Source organism: Hippopotamus amphibius, chromosome 12, assembly GCF_030028045.1.
Source record: "Hippopotamus amphibius kiboko isolate mHipAmp2 chromosome 12, mHipAmp2.hap2, whole genome shotgun sequence".
NCBI lineage: Eukaryota > Metazoa > Chordata > Mammalia > Artiodactyla > Hippopotamidae > Hippopotamus > Hippopotamus amphibius.
In genome coordinates this window covers 25,158,481-25,176,302 of record NC_080197.1, presented here as the reverse complement: position 1 = coordinate 25,176,302, position 17,822 = coordinate 25,158,481, and the positions used below count along the sequence as shown (strand labels likewise).

At 39.1% G+C, this 17,822-nt stretch overlaps 1 protein-coding gene across 2 annotated transcripts in view; it reads right to left on the bottom strand.

The window, feature by feature from the left end:
• Window positions 1-13,243, bottom strand: part of PIGU (phosphatidylinositol glycan anchor biosynthesis class U) — a 96,973-nt gene extending 83,730 nt beyond the window's left edge. The window contains exons 1-3 of one of the 2 annotated variants that reach the window (XM_057700792.1): window positions 13,081-13,135; window positions 3,862-3,926; window positions 1,287-1,624 (exon numbers count right to left, since the gene is read on the bottom strand). In XM_057700792.1, coding sequence (XP_057556775.1) covers window positions 1,287-1,394 — 108 coding nt within the window. In that variant the 5' untranslated portion in view covers window positions 1,395-1,624; window positions 3,862-3,926; window positions 13,081-13,135. Of the gene's footprint in view, window positions 1-1,286; window positions 1,625-3,861; window positions 3,927-13,080 lie in introns of both variants that reach the window. The other variant, XM_057700791.1, reaches the window with a different exon arrangement.
• Window positions 13,244-17,822: the final 4,579 nt, after the last annotated feature.

Below are 17,822 nucleotides of genomic sequence, written 5' to 3'. Positions count from 1 at the left end.
ATAGGGCTGTAGGTCAATTACACTTCAAAAACAAAGAAACAAACTCATAGAAAAAGAGATCAGATTTTTGGTTACCATAGGTGGAGGGGAAACTATATGAAGATGGTCAAAAGGTACAAACTTCCAGCTATAAGATAAATAAGTACTAAGGATGTAATGTACAACAAATGATAAATATAATTAACACTGCTGTACATTATATGTGACAGTTGTTAAGAGAGTAACTCCTAAGAGTTTGCATCACAAGGAAAAAAATTTTTTTTCTATTTTGTTAATGTTGTATCTATACCAGATGATGGATGTTCACTAAACTTACTGTGGTCAGGACTTCCCTGGTGGCACAGTGGTTAAGAATCCGCCTGCCAATGCAGGGAACATGGGTTCGAGCCCTGGTCCAGGAAGATCCCACATGCCAAGGAACAACTAAGCCTGTATACTACAACTACTGAGCCTGCGCTCTACAGCCTGCGAGCCACAACTACTGAGTCCCCCTGCTGCAACTACTGAAGCCCGTGTGCCTAGAGTCCATGCTCCACAAGAGAAGCAACCACAATGAGAAGCCTGAGCACCGCAACGAAGAGTAGCCCCCATTCTCCACAACTAGAGAAAGCCCGTGTGCAGCAAAGAAGATCCAATGCAGTCAAAAAATAAATTAATTAAAAAAAAAAACTTACTGTGGTCATCATTTCATGATGTACAAAAATCAAATCATTATGCTCTACACCTTAAACTTACACAGTGCTGTATGTCAATTATATCTCAATAAAAGTGTGGAAAAAAGATAGATACACAGATAGAAAGAAAACCCAAACTCCTAGCTATATTTATAAAAAGTCCTACATAATCAGGTCCCCAATTTCTTACAACTTATCTCTATTACTCTCCTCTTTGCTTATTCTGCCTTACCAATACCAGCCATCTTTCTGCAACTCGCAAACGCCAAGTTCATTTCCAAATCAGGGCTATCATATGGCTTGCTTGATTCACTTAGATCTCTTATTCAAATTTCACTTCCTTAGAATGCCTTCCCTGAACACACTATCTAAAATAGCCATACACATGACCATCACTCTTCATCCTTCTACTTAGCTTTATTTTTCTACATATACTTCTCATCTAAGTGAAATCATATTTTGTAAAATTTAGCTTTATGGAGGTAGAGTTGTTATAAAATAAACTGCACATATTCAAAGCATACAGCTTGATATGTCTGATCTGTGTATACACCCATGAAGTCATCCCCACAATCAAGACAGTGAACATATTCACCATTCCCAAATATTTACCAATTTTACTGTGCATCCCAAAGAACCGACTTTATTTTCATGACTGTCAATATTTTCGTTGCGGTGCGCGGGCTTCCCATTGCGGTGGCTTCTCTTGTTGCAGAGCATGGGCTCTAGGCAGACGGGCTTCAGTAGTTGCAGCACGCAGGCTCAGTAGTCGTGGCACGCAGGCCCTAGAGCGCATGGACTTCAACAGTTGTGGTGCACGGGCTTAGCTGCCTCGCAGCATGTGGGATCTTCCCGGACCAGGGATCAAACCCGTGTCCCCTGCATTGGCAGGCAGATTCTCAACCACTGCGCCACCAGGGAAGTCCCAATTTATCTTCCTTTTCTAGTTTCTTAAGGAAGAAACTGAGATCAGTGATGTGAGGCCTTTCTTCTTTTTTAATATAGGCATTTAACACCATAAATTTCACGCAAGTACTGCTTTAGCAACATCCCACATATTTTGATAGGTTGTGTTTTCATTTCATTCAGTTCAAAATATTTTCTAATTTCCCTTCTGATTTCTTTTTTGATCATGAGTTATTGAGGAATATGTTATTTAGTTTCCAAATATTTGGGGATTTTCCAGGTATCTTTCTGGTATTAATTTTTCATCTAATTCCACTGTGGTCAGAGAATATATTGTGTATGATGTCAATCCTTTTAAATTTATTGAGCCTTGCTTTATGGCTCAATATGGTCTATCTTGCAAATGTACATTTGAAAAGATAATGCGTTTTGCTGTTATTGGATGGAATGTTCTGTAAATGTCAATGAGGTCAAGTTGGTTGGTGTGTTGTTCAAGTCTTCTATATCCTTGTTGACTTCCTGCCCTCTTGTTCTATCAATCATTGACAGAGGGATACTGAAATCTCAGACTGTACTTGGGGATTCTTCTATTTCTCCTTGCAGTTCTATCAGTCTGCATGTATTCTGAAACTCTGTTATTATGTTCATAAACATTAGGATTGTTATGTCTTCTTGATGAATTGACCCCTTTATCATAATGAAATGACCTTCTTTATCCCTGGAAATATTATTCGCTTTGAAATCTGTTTCATTTTTACTAACTTATTGTCTGTTTCTCTCAGAAATATAAGTATAATAACACCAAGGACTGTGTCTTGTTTTAGATGCCTAGCACCTAGCGGGGTAGCTGGCATTTGGTGTGCACTTAACAAATCTTTGTTAAAGGAAAGAAAGAAGAGGAGGAGGGGTTGGAATACATATGCAGATACAGAGCTAAGCACTAGGAATAAGTGATGAAAGGGTGCCAGAACACACTCTGAGGAGCATATATCACAGCAGGCAAAACAAGTACAGAGGCAATTTCAAGAGCATGATATGAGCCATGAAAAGGATAAGCACAAGATGCTTTGGAAGATATAGGAGAAACATCTAACTTAGTCTAAGGTGATGAGAATGGCTTCCTCGGGGAGGCAAAACCTAAGCTAATATGTGAATAGTAGGGTCAACCATGGAAAGAGGGAAGAATGGCCCTCCATAAGAAGACAACAGCATGAGCAAAGACATAGGTAAGAGAGAATATGGTGCTGGAACACAGCCCACAGCACACTGAGCTCTCATGGCTCGTGGGCTATGCTTGCATTTGCCCACACACATCCGTTCCCAATAATTGAACTATGTGCTCATTAGGAGTCTCTTAAATTGTTGCTAACCTGCTCCTGCTAGTAGCTCTTGTTACTGTGGTTCAATTAAATAGTAATACAAAGATAATGAAATATGAATTCAACAGTCGTTACCTCCATGAGAACCAAGTGGAATGTTTTAAAATGACTAGACATAAGAAGCAAAAAAAAAAAAAAAAAAAAACCCAAAAAAATTGTTCTCAAAGTAGGTATGAGGGAGACAATGGTAAAAATTAGGGGTTAAACTGCCAAATTAGATGACTTCTATTCTAAATGATATAGCCAATGAAAATGGGGAGAGGGAAGTGGAAAAACATGTGACTGAGGTGGTGAACAGGGCCCACAGGGCTTTGTATGCACCCTAAGGCGGTTGGATTTTATCCTGAGATCACTGTTGAGCAGGACAGTGACAAAATCAGATTCACATTTCAGAAAGATGACTCTGACTGCAGAACAAAAAGGAGCAAGACTGAATGTTGAAAGACTTGTCAGGAAGCTGTGGTAGTAACCCAAACAAGAGATGATGGTGACCTAAGAGGTGATTTTACTATTCTTAAGAACTAATTTTATGGGTTAAATGGCTTTTGTGGGCTTTCTAAGAAACCAACATTGCCAGCAGTTTTCATGGGAAACCATTACATGCCAATTAGCATATAACCTATTCACGAACTGGGAACTGTTTACAATTTATTTGCCAATAAAAATGGTAACTTCTAAAGAAGTCTCATCTGTTTCCCCAAATTATGATCACAATCTGAATCATTTCCACTGTAATTATGAAACCTCCTTCTTAAGCAGAGGACATCTAAAAAAGGGCTGTTTCTAAGTATGATTTTCAAAAATAGATCTTTTTAAATGTTTGTACAAAACAGAGGTTAGGCTTTGGCATCTGTGACTATAAACTACTCTTAGTAACCAGAGAAGAAAACAAGAACACTTACTTCATGAAATACTGCTCCAGAATACGGAGACACTCCCAAGTCCAACAGTGAGAGGCCTTCAACCACTGAAAAGTAAGACATCCAAGTTTACTCTTACTTTAGAGACATATGCAATACACCAAAGTATTAGACACTCACAGGAACAAGAAGGCTTCACAGTTTGTCTAACCCCCTTTACCTCATTCCCAGCAAGCAAAATTAATTCTTGATTTCAGACAATGGTGAACTTTCTTCTATACAGAGCATCTCTTTTCATTGTAGGGCACCATTCATTATGAGACAATTTTATACTAAACTATAAGCTTCCTTCGATCTCCTTGTAACTTCCACCCACTCTAAAAAGCGTTTTGTTTGGGAATTCCCTGGCAGTCCAGTGATTAGGACCTGGCGTTTTCACTGCCAGGGGGCCCAGGTCCAATCCCTGGTCGGGGAACTAAGATCCCACAAGCTGCACAGAGCTACCAAAAACCAAATTTTTTAAAACGTGTTTCATTTATATATATTCTGCCCCATTCCAAAAAAACAATAAGACAAATTAGAAGCTGTGAGAAATGTTGTCCACAGAGTAGGAAAACGGACAGCCGCTCTAATAGGCTGATTGTTCAAATGACATTTGTATTAACTTTTCTACAGGCAACAGGTACTTTTTAAGTGTGTGCCTTTTGACCCAGAAATGATTGTTCTTAGGGCAATTTATCCTAAGGCAATAACTGGTCAAGTGCCCAAAGAAATACATTCATTATCATGCTCAGAGTACTAAAAAAAATTAAAAATAACTCCAACATTCATTAATGAAAATTTATGTAAATGAATTATGATGTGTATACATATATGTATGTGTGGATAGATACATAGAGAGAAGCACTTTATAGTTAAAAATCATATAAGCTATAAATAGTTGAATAAATAAGCAAAAGAAAAGAAAACTCTTCCCTACAGATGACTGTAAGTATCAAATGTAGGCAGAAAGATAGAAATAGATAATCACCATTTGGAAGACCCCACAGTAATAATCATGAAAGGCAAGTATCAATGATGGATACTAAAATTATTGGATAAAATATGATTGGAAACAGTATTCGCAGGGGAAAAATAATAATTTTATGTGGATAAACCTGGCATTCACTATGTGACTCAAGTGACCTATGTTAACATCACCAGTGACATATTGACCAGTTAACATTATCAACATCAAGCACCTCCTGACATGATTCACTGTGATGGGGATAAAAAACTTCTGGGGTCCTTATGCCAAAAATGTTGTATTCTTCCCAGAAAAGCATAACTTCAATCTCATCATGAGGAAACATCAAGTAAACCCAAACTGAGAGACAAAATAACTGGCCAGTACTCTTTAAAAATGTTAAGTCTGAGGAAGCGCCCCAGATAGGAAGAGACTAAGGATACATAACAATTAAATGCAATATGGGATCATGATCGGATCTTGGACCAGAAAAAGGACATTAGTGGAACAACCGGTAAAAATCCTGTAGGTTTGTAGACTAGTTAATAGTATTGTATATCAATGTTAATTTTCTGGTTTAGGTCACTGTACTATGGTTATGCAGGATGTTAACAGTAGAAGCAGCTGGGTGAAGGGTAAACAAACTATGTACTATCTTTGTAACTTTTTTGAAAATCTAAAATTATGTTAAAATTAAGAGTTAAAATAAAAAATATATTACAGATATATTACAGCTGACCCTTAAACAACACGAGTTTGAACTGCACAGGTCCAATTATACATAGATTTTTTTCAATAATAAATACTACAGTACTATACAATTCGCAGTTGGTTGAATCTGTGGATGCAGAACCTCAAACATGGAGGAAACAAGGGTATGGAGGAATAGCGTATATAGAGGGCTGACTATAAATAATATTTGGATTTTCAACTGCATAGAAAGTCGGTCAGTGCCCCTACCTTCTGCGTTGTTCAAGAGTCAGCCTTATATTTACTGAAGGAAAGATGTTAATAAAATATTCTAAAATGAAAGCAGGTCAGCATGTAAAATATGATCAAATTTTATTTTAAATATTAGTCAGCACTTATTTGAGACAGAATGAATATGTATTCAACGAGAAATGCCTCAAAATAAGCACAAAACATAAACATTAAATAAATAAAATTAAAAAAATGTTAACAGTGACCATCTCTGATGATAAGATTAAAGAAGATGTTTGGTTTCTTTTATCTTTTTTTCAGTTTCTGAGTCTTTAACAATGAGCATGTATTACTTTATAATTACTAATAATAAACAGGAAAACTAATTTTAAAAGAGAGTGAAAAAGAATAAGAGAAACATAAAACAGAGCCACAAAAAGTGTAAGGTTATAAACACATGAAGTATACACAAGAAACTGATATACATAAGAAACTGCTCCCTCCAGGGAATAGAAATGGGTGGTATAGGAAAACAGTGGAAAGATGCCTTTTAGTCATATAGACTTTTGCACCTTTGATTTTTGAACCATGAGACTGAATTACCTATTCAAAAATAAGTAAATAAAACAAAATCAAACTTACAAAGCCTGTTTAAAAAAAAAAAATATATATATATATATTTGTAACGAGTGGGCCATAAGTATGGCTTTAAATTTTATAGACCCACTCTAGAAGGAAAACTATCAGTTACATAATTCATGATGTCTATAAAATAAAACAAAGACATTTCTCCAAAGAAGACATACAGAAGGCCAACAAACACATGAAAAGATGCTCAACATCACTAATTATTAGAGAAATGGCAGGTCAAAGCCACAATTAGGTATCACCTCACACCGGTCAAAATGGCCATCATCACAAAATCTAGAGACAATAAATGTTGGAGAGGGTGTGGAAAAAAGGGAACTCTCCTGCACTGTTGGTGGGATTGTAAACTGGTATAGCCATTATGGAAAACAGTTTGGAGGTTCCTTAAAAAACTAAAAATAGAACTACCATATGACCCAGTAATCCCACTACTGGGCATATACCCAGAGAAAACCATGATCCAAAAAGAAACAAGTAGCATAATGTTCATTGAAGCACTATTTACAATAGCCAGGACATGGAAACAACCTAGATGTCCATCAACAGATTAAAGGATAAAGAAGATGTGGCACATATATACAATGCAATATTACTCAGCCATAAAAAGGAATGAAATTGAACTATATGTCATGAGGTGGATAGACCTAGAGTCTGTCATACAGAGTGAAGTAAGCCAGAAAGAGAAAAACAAATACTGTATGCTAACACATATATACAGAATCTGAAGAAATGGTACCGATGAAACCAGTGACAGGCAAGAGTGGAGATACAGAAGTAGAGAATGGACTTGAGGACACGGGGCTGGGGTGAGGGGCAAAGGGGAAGTTGGGACCAGGTAAGAGAGTAGCATAGACATATTTACACTACCAGCTGTAAAATAGATAGCTAGTGGGAAGTTGCTATATAACAAAAGGAGGTCAACTTCATGGGAGATGCCTTGGAGGGCCAGGACGGGGAGGGTGAGGGGGAGTCGAGGGAGGGAGGGGATATGGGGATATGTGTGTAGATGCAGCTGATTCACTTTGGTGTACCTCAGAGACGGGTACAAGAGTGTAAAGCAAATATATTCCAATAAAGAGTTTAAAAAATAAAAAAATTTTAAAAATAAAATAAAATAAAGTCCACTGCTCAAGACAGTTGCAACCGGTCCTTATCCTAGGACCAGAGAGAAACTTCCCTTATGGAGCCGCATAAGGAGGTGGTGTAACACAACTGTTAAACCCTTTGCTAACAGCTTTACTGGGGACCCAAAGAGATGATTCATCAGGCCACTTCACAAGACAACTCTCAATCTAAGCCAATGGCATCCTACCACAGACCAGTAAAAGCAACTTTAACAAGGCCAGTAAGATTCTGTCCAGGAACATCACTGTCCACTGGTTTAATCCAGAAGGAAATTCTAGATTGTGTAGCTGCACACCTTTCAGGCAATTGTCTAAAAATAATTTCTCTCAGATATGCTTTTGCCAGATACTGTACACTAGCGAATTTGTTAATGTGTTCTCTGGCAAGTGTCTGGAATGTGGTTCTGCTGTCTTGATGATTAAATATGACCTCAGTATTACCTAACAGATAATTGACCTGGGGGGAAAGTCAACCTCATGTAAAAACAGTAAAAAAAAAAACCAGATACTACAATTTAATGCCACCAGCTATAAGATTACAAAGTGTAGGAACAGCATAAATTCACAATATTTTTACTTGAATATACTTAGCTTTATGATAAACTTCTTATTTTTTCTTACTTCTGTGCACAAGATTGACAACTTCGGCATGGTGTGCAGTGCGTTTCTGAGTATCTGAGCTATAGAGTACCAAAATCCTCTAGAATATAAGAGTGAGTCTATTCTATGCATAAAACAATTACCCAGGCCCCCAAATTCTAATATATATAACAATGGTCCAATGATATTTTGCCGGAAACATTTTAACAAAGGTTTTACAAAATGCCTGTTTGGGGAAAAAACAAAAAAACTCAATTTTAAAAAACCAAAGAACACATAGCTTTAAGCCATGCTTTTTCCTAGAGTGCCCCCCTAAAAAAAATCCATGAAAAGTACACCAAAGCATGAATAACATTTCTGCTTCAAGGCATTATTATCTAACAACTAATGTTTTAGAATAGTTGACAATAAAAGCTAACTAATTATGGCCAATTCTTCCAAAACACTAGTGGTTTTGTTTTGCTTTGTTTTTTTCATAAAGTCTCTCAACTCTTAACTCATAAATCCCATAAGCAAAAATTTCTTACTTACCTTGATGTACTTTTCCCATGGCTGATTATAAAAACATATCATCTAGTAGAAGACAAACATTGTCTTTGAGCTTCCCATATCAAGAAGGGTATGCATTCCCCTTGTTCAAAAGAAGTGGTATCCTTATATTTCTAGCCTAGAGGGCTCAAGAAACAGTGTCATCCCAATAGCAATAAACACACCTAGCAATAAACAGATCTTGGTTTCTAAATAATATTCTCCAATAAAAGGAACAAGGGCTCCTTGAAGAAGTTGTCAATTCTAGGGCTGGACCAAGGAAAATACAAGACAAGCCTGGAGCATCCTGTGGTTCCAGAAAGTAATAAAATGCTTTAAAAAAAAAAAAGTGAGAGGGAGGTACATTAAAAGGACAAAGGAGACAACCTGAAAGAGGTTCCAATGGCCAAAATAGTATGGATTATAATCCAGAGGGTAAAACAAATATCCACGAGTTCACACTGAAATAAGTATGATGGAATAAATAAATATGGGGATTCCCTGGCAGTCCAGTGGTTAGGACTCGGCACTTTCAGTGCTGTGGCCTGGGTTCAATCCCTGGTTGGGGAACTAAGATCCCTCAAGCTGTGTGGCATGGCCCAAAAAAAAAAAAATAAGGGCAGAACTAAATACATTTTTCTGAAGAAGAAATGCAGATGGCCAACAGGAATATGAAAAGATACTCAACATGGCTAATCATCAGGGAAAAGCAAATCAAAACCACAATCAGATATCACCTCACGCCTATCAGAATGGCTATCATCAAAAAGAACACAAATAACAAATGCTGATGAGGATGTGGAGAAAAGGGAACCCTCCTACACTGTTGGTGGAAATATAAATTGGTGCAGCCACTTTGGAATACAGTATGGAGGTTTCTCAAAAAACTACAAATAGAACTACCATATGGCCCAGCAATTTCACTCCTTGGTATATATTAAAAAATAAACAAACAAAAACAACCCAAAACACTAACTTGAAAAGATACATGTACCCCAATGTTCACAGTAGCATAATTTACAATTGCCAAGATATAGAAGCAACTTAAGTATCCATCAACAGAGGAATGGATAAAGAAGATTTGGTGTGTATATATATATATATATATATATATATATACACACAATGGAATACTACTCAGCCACAGAAAATAATGAAATTTTGTCATTTGCAATAACATGGATGGATTTGGAGGGTATTATGCTAAGTGAAATAAGTCAGAGAAAGACAAATTCTGTATACTATCACTTATATGTGGAATCAAAACAAATACAACAAACTAGTGAATATAACAAAAAAGAAGAAGACTCACAGATACAGAGAACAAACCAGGGGTTACCAGTGGGGAGAGGGAAGCGGGGAGGGGCAATATAGGGGTAGGGAATTGAGAGGCGGGCGGCCACTGCCCCCACCTCCCATTCACAGGTATAAAATAAGCCACAACAATATATTGTACAACATGGGGAATACAGCCAATATCTTATAACAACTATAAATGAGGCATAACCTTTAAAAACTGTGAATCACTATACCGTGCACCTATAAATTATATAATATTGTACATCAACTATGCTTCAAAAAAATAAATAAAAATAAAACGAAACAAAAAAAGAAGGAATGAAGGAAACAGAAAAGTCACCATTAGAACACCACAGTAATGACTGCTGCAGGGAGGAGCAACCTATAAATGCAAAAAGTAGTGGGCAAAAAGTTAAAGAGAAACAGGATGTTTACAGAGCCCCAAAATATATCCCCCAAATGTTTACTACTTAAAAAGGGAAAATAGGGAGTTCCCTGGCCATCAGTGGCTAGAACTCAGCGCTTTCACTGCTGGGGCCCGGGCTCAATCCCCAGTTGGGGAACTAAGATCCCACAAGCCGCACAACACAGCCAAAAAATAAAAATAAAAATGGAAAATAGTAATTTTGCAGTGGAGAAACCAGGCAGATATGTGTTATACTGTATCATGAATATACAGTCAGGAAAATCCAAACTATGGGAAACTCTACAGGTCAAAAGGTCTAGGTTCTTAAACAGATAAATACTAAAGAAAAGGATGAGATAGATAGGAAATTTTAAAATTAAGGGAGACTTAAAAGACATATATAAACTTTTTTTGAAGACCATGACTAAGCTATAGTGCCTAGAGATGCTCATTTTGGTAATAAGACAAAAAGGAAGCAAAGATGTCATTATTGCAAAAAGCAGAATATGGTTACTTATGAGGGGGATGAGGAGCTGTGATTGAGATGGGGCATATGGAAAGGCTTCTAAGCAAAGTGGGGAAGTTCTGATTCTTGACGTGGATGACGGTTACAAAAGTGTATGCCTTATAATAATTCACTCTGCAACACAGTGTTGTGCGTAGTTTACTACTTCTGTGTTTATTTAAGTTTTGTTCTTGTTTTTTTCTAAGTAGTGCTATCAGAAGTGTTCCTCCTGACCCTGACTCTCACAGCTGCGTTGGAGATGGGTTTCTAAACAACCACGAACAGTTTGAGCTCTACCCTAACTCAAGAAGCTAAGCTCATAATAATTCCTAATCTTCAGGTCGAAGGCTGAGGAAATACCAATATGTGACAGAAAGGTTCCAAAATTATTTTTGACAAGATAGTATACAGTGAACTCTGGTGGAACAGCCATGCCTAAAGATTGCTAGCTAGTCATATAATATTATTATCTACATGATTTTCAGCAAGAAACAATCTCTCTGTACTTTAATTTCTTCAACTATAAAGTGGTGCTAACAATAATATTTACATGAGCCATTGTAGAAATTACATGTTTTTAACATACCTAAAGTGCTTAGAACAGTGCCTGGCATGTAGAAAGCAATACATTTGTGCTAGTTATTATTATTTTTATTGGACTGAGAAGCACATGCTTGCATTTCGTCAAGCAAGAAATCTGTATAAATTTTAGCTGGACTATAAAATAAACTGATGAGTCCATAGAAATGAGTGACAGGTATATTTAAGTGCTAAGGGAGCAGAGGAAAGGCCTAATACTACCTTGGATCTTCTGGAATCTAGAAGAAAGCAGGAACCAAGTGGCTTCAACAAACAATTCAGTTTGTTCAACAAATAATTACATGCAAATATTAAATGCAAAGATATCAAGTCTAAGCTCTTACCATCACACATATGAATTACAACTACCTTTATTACCATCTGTCAACCGGGAAACCTGGGAAAATTACTCAACTTCTCCAAATCTCAGTTTCTTCATCAGTAAAATAGGGGAAATAAAACCATCTAACACATAGAAAAACCAGAGGACAAAATGAGGCTTACCATAGTCTCTGACACATAGTATTTTTAGAAACCTTAGCCCTAATTATTCATAAAACATCCATTCATTAAGCCATTCCAAAATGTCTATGGAATAACATCAAAACTCTAGCATTTAAAGTCTGAGGACATGAAGGGGACTTCTAGGGTGCTAGTAATGTTCTGTTTCTTGATCTGGGTGCTGGCCTACATGGGCGTGTGATGCTTGTAAAAATTCTTTGAGCTCTACACATTATATGTCCATTGTACGTATATTGTACTTAAGGAAGAAAGTTTTTTTTTTTTTAATCTTCAAACTCTGGCCCTAACCTAACTCCCATCCCTTTACTCCCCTACTTTGGACATTTCACATCCTTCAACATTTCCTGATCCTGTTTCCCTTCCACCTGGAACTCCCCTTTCTCTAATCTCCGTTTCCAAACTTTGCATCCTTCAAGAGTTAGCTCAAATTCCACAGCCTTAAGAAACTGGAAAAGGAGGGGACACTTTCTTCAGGGCCAGAACTCCAAAGAAGGAACTGGATGTACACAGTAAGCACACCTTTGACACATGTTTATAATTATCTATCTCTCCCACTAGCTGGTGGATCCTTTGGCCCAAATTCTGTCTCTTTGTAGGTGTTAGTAGAAAACAGTGTTTGATGAAGAACTTCAAGAACTAAAAAGACACAGTAGGAAAAACTGCACTGCAAGTCTGAGACTGAGAACAGGCTTCTAGGCACACTCACTCACACACTCTCCTCGCTTAGGCAGGATTGGTACCCTCACTCGGACCCCCTTCACACACCATCCCACGCCCCTGAGAACATCACGTGCGATCTCGCGCCAAATTCCACTCCATCCAACACGCCCTTCCCTCTTCCCCACCCTTCCTTAGACCACGCTCCTCGGCTCAGGACCCGAGTGGGACACACCCCCCTCAGATCCCCACCCCGCAAGGGACCGGCCCCTAGGGCCCCAACCTCACCACACGGTCCCACGCCCCCTCCCCTCAAGAGCCCCGCCCTCCCGCCCTCTCTGAGGACAAGAGAGCAGGTCAATTCACCCAGAATCTTGAGCTTGCGGCTACTGCCCCCGCCTCCCATTCACAGAGGCCAGGAGGGCACAGGCGGGGCCTGGCCACCTACTCGAGCCGGTGGGCTCACCTCTCTTCCAAGAGCTCAGTGGGGACACGACCTCCACCCGCTCCGAGATGAACTCGGCCAGACTGGAGCGGAACAAGGCCGCCCGCACGGTCACGGCCACCACCAGCACCAGGGCCAAGGGAGCCGCCATGATAGGTGGGGCGGGCGCGCAGGAGGGGAGGGAAGAGCGAGGTGGAAGAGCCTCGCGACCTGTGCACTGCCCCCCTGTAGTTCCGCGGCCCGGCGCGCCTCGCTGTTGCCGCCGGAGCTGCCAGACTGGGGACTACCACTCCCAGGAGGCCTTGCGGCGAAATAAGGCGGGACGACGGAAAGCGGGGCGTCTCAAGCTCGTAGCAAAGGGCTGGGCGACGTCTCCTACCGTAGCAGGTGAATTGTAAAAGCGCCCAGGGGCCGAAGTGCTGCTGAAAGTAGACAGGTGAAGGCAGTGGGCATCCTAGGATTGTGAGCAAGTTTTAAGGAGAAATTGATTTCATTCTTGTGTGTATGTTTTTAATGTTTAAATGTTTCCCTTTTTATGTTTTTAAAGAGTATTAAGTATGTGTTCATTTATTTATTCTACAGTTGTTTATAGAATACCAACTATATGCCAGGCACTGTATTGGGTTTTGAGGATACATTTTGGAGTAGCAGACAGATTTATTAGCTCTGCGGCCTTGAACAAGTTGCTTACCCTTTCTGTGCCTCAGGTCCCTCATCTGAAAAATGTGCTGGTTGTTGTCTTGTTGTGGGCTAGCTAGAAACGATTGAGGAATGCTTAAAAATGTTGCCAGTCGCTTTTAAACACAGCCATTATCAGAAAAGTAAGTTATATAAGCTTGCAATTATATAAGTTGTGTAAAAAACAAGATAATAAATACTCAAAACATATCACTTCCTAATTATTTTACTACACCCTTGTTTGATCTGTGCTCTTGAGTTTATTTACCACTACTATATCACTATGGCAAATACTGTGTAATGGTATGATAGGTGTTCAGTGACTTCAGGTTGATAGTTTGAAATCCCAGCCTATGGGAGTCTTTACACCATAGAAATCGGCAGACAGTACAAATTGTGTTTCTGGAGCTTGGAGAGCCCATTGATAAGCATAAGTAGCACACCACTTCGTTAATTAATGTGTGAAAAGTGCTTATGGTGAGTGCTTAAATGTTAGCTATATTAATTAAAATATTAAATAAATATATAAGGAATTTAAGACCTGTGAAGGAAATGAAACAGATTGCATAATCAAGAATGACTTGATGGAATGGTGGTAGTAATACTGCACAGGGTGGTCAGGGAAGGCTCTGGGAAGAGGTGACATTTGAGCTGAGAACTAGAGGATGAGAAACTAATCAGAGTTCCAAGGGGAGGGAACAGACTCTGAGTCAGGAAACAGCAAGGCATGTTTGAGAAAAGAAACAAATATGGCCCAAGTGGAGAGAGTTGTAGAAGGTATGGATGGAGAGGCAGATGGGGCAAATCATTTCACCATAGTTGGAAATTTGGGCTTTATTGAAAATGTAATTCATGTGCCATTGTAAAATTGTAAACTAGGAAGTGATGTGGTCAGGTGTACATTTTAAAAAGCCATATCCCCAGGTCCTGTAGTGGGTGTTGGGGAATATTGTAGTGACAAAGTTGTACCCCCTGCCTTTACAGACCTTGGAGAGTAGTTGAAGAGATGAAATAGCCTTAAAAATTACACAAGTAAAAGTAAAATCACAACCCATGATGAGAGAAGTAAAAAGGGGAACAGGATGCTAGGAGAATGCAAAAATTAGCCCTGGAACTGATAGTTTTCTGGAGGTGGGGGAATCAGGTCTTCTATCGGGGAGGGGATCATGAGGGAATAGAGAGAGAGGGGCACTCATCCTTTGAGCGCCCCTCTGCCAAGCAGTATGCCATCCATTTAACACACATGAGCTTATTAAGTCTGCACAACCTGCCTTCCTAAAGATGTAAGTGTTGGTATCTCCTTTTACATAAAAGGAGGAGATACGTGTATTACATCATCTTAGAGTGAAGGGTATCACATCATGAAAAGTGAAGGTGATTATAACATGAATGTTATAGTGAAGATTGAACAAGATTATGCAATGTTAAATGTTTAGCACATACCAGGTGCTCAATATACATTAGTTGGTTGTTGTATTATTATTTATATGATCCTAACAGATGACTTAAACATTCCTAGGGTGAGGATGTCTTTGGGGAAAATAGTGGTTAGCCATTGTGGGTAGAAGGTGTGACCCAAACCAAACCAATGGTTCTTTTTTTTTTTTTGTCTGCGTTGGGTCTTCATTGCTGTGTGCAGACTTTCTCTAGCTGCGGCGAGTGGGGGCTGTGGGGGCTACTCTTCGTTGTGGTGCACGGCTTCTCATTGTGATGGCTTCTCTTGTTGCGGAGCTTGGGCTCTAGGCACATGGGCTTCAGTAGTTGTGGCTTGCGGGCTCTAGAGTGCAGGCTCAGTAGTTGTGACTTAGTAGTTGTGGCTCAGTAGTTATGGCTTAGTTGCTCCACAGCATGTGGGATCTTCCCGGAGCAGGGACTGAACCTGTGTCCCCTGCACTGGCAGGTGGATTCTTAACCATTGCACCACCAGGGAAGTCCCAGGCAATGGTTTCTTAGATACAACACCAAAAGCACAGTCAACAAAAGAAGAAATCAATAAATCAGACTTCATCAAAATGTAAAACCTTTGTGCTCCAAAGAATGCCATCAAGAAATGAAGACAGGACTTCCTAGGTAAGGAAATGGATAAACTGGAACCTTTATACATTCCTGGTAGGAATATAAAATGCAGTAGCCACTTTAGAAAACAGTTTAGCAGTTTCTCAAAATGTTAAACATTGAGTTGCTATATGACCCAGTAATTTAACTCCTAGCTGTATATCCAAGAGAAATGAAATGTATGTCCACACAAAAACCTGTGCACAAATGTTCATAGCTTATTCCTAATAGCCCCAAAGTGGAAACAACCCAAATATTCATTTTGTTTGCCTGTGGGTGGCAAAACACAATGTGGTATGTCTATACAATGGACTATAATTGGGGAATAAAAAATAATGAAGTACTGATACATGCTACAATATGGATGAACCTTAAAAACATTATGCTAAGTGAAAGAAGGCGGTCACAAAAGACCACATATTGTACAGTTCCATACATGTCAGTCTCTCTGTAGAGGCAAATCTATAGAGACAGAAAGAAGATTGGTAGTTGCCTACAGCTGGAGTGGTTGGAAGGGTAGGGAATGGGAAATGACTGGTAATGGGTACAGGATTTCTTTTTAGAGTGATGAAATGTTCTAAAGTTAGTTTGTGGAAATGGTGGTACAACTCTGAATGTACCAAGAATCACTGAACTATGTACATTAATTGGTGAATTTTATACCATGTGCATTATGTCTCAGTATCTTAAAATGACAGCATCAAAATCACTTGGGAGATGTATTTTTTAAATGTAAATTTCCTAGTTCTGCCCTAGAGACTGTGATTCACTAGCTCTGGGGTGGAGCCCAGGAATCTGCATTCCTAATCTCTCTGGATTATCCTGATGCTGGTGGTTCAGGAGCCATATATTGAAAACATTACCCCGAAGGCATAGGTATCCAGTAGTTCATGCAAAAAAGATGAAAATAGTAATACTAGCTGGCAAGTATTCAGTGCTTATTGTGTGTTAAGTATTGGTTGGTCAAAAAGTTCGTTCGGGTTTGAATGAACTTTTGGCCAAACCAATATTATTTTAAGTGCTTTACATGTTGTTTACAATATAAACAACGTGTATATATACGTGTACAATATAAACTATATATATACATATATATAATTATACACACACACACTGACACACACACACATACTACAGGTACTATAATTTCCCCATCACCATATGCAGATGAGGAAACTAAGACACAAAGACATTTAGTAATCTGTCTGGGGTCACAGAGCTAATAAGTGGCAGAACCAGGATCCAGATGTTGTGATTAAGCTGCCATGCCTGAGAACTGAGAGGAATTTGGGTTGGGTTGCATTGGGTTGGGTTGGGTTGGGTTGGGTTGGGTTGGGTTGTGTTGGGTTGGGTTGTTTCGTCGTTGTAGCTGAGAAGGAAGGGTAGAGAATTGAAATGAGGGAAATATAACAAAGGAGCAAGCAAGGTGATTTCTCTCCTGAGATCCCAGATGATGTGTGGGTTACCTAGAGAAGAAAAAATTAAGGCTCTGAGTAACTAGCTTTAAGCCACACACCTGGGTAGTTTTTTCTTTAGCATTTATTGAACACCCACCATTGCCAGATTCTGCAGGAGGCTATGGAGTTACAATCTATGAAGTACCTTTGTTTCTACTCCAAATAGCAAACTGATTCTGGCCATCTTTAACATAAAGGAAATTAACTAGGAGGCTATAAGGGAGCTCAACAGTGTCAAAGAGAAACCTGGGGAACCAGACTTGGAATAGTCAGGACCCAGGTAGGCAACAACACAAGGCCCGGATAGCAGGAACCACCTGTCAGTTCTGCCAGATACCACCACTGAAATAAGCAAACTCCAACTAGTTTTCGCTGACCTTGCATCATGCAATTCAAGAGCCAAAGTTCTTGGAAAGAGCATGAGATTGAGATTAAGTCCCATACCTACCCCTTAGCTGTGTGTAGGGCAGCAAGAGAAAAGAATCTGTGAGAATTCAGAACATGAATTGACCATGCTTGCCTTAGGACAGCATACCCTGAAGGCAACATGGTGAAGTCATTTAGGTGAAGGCA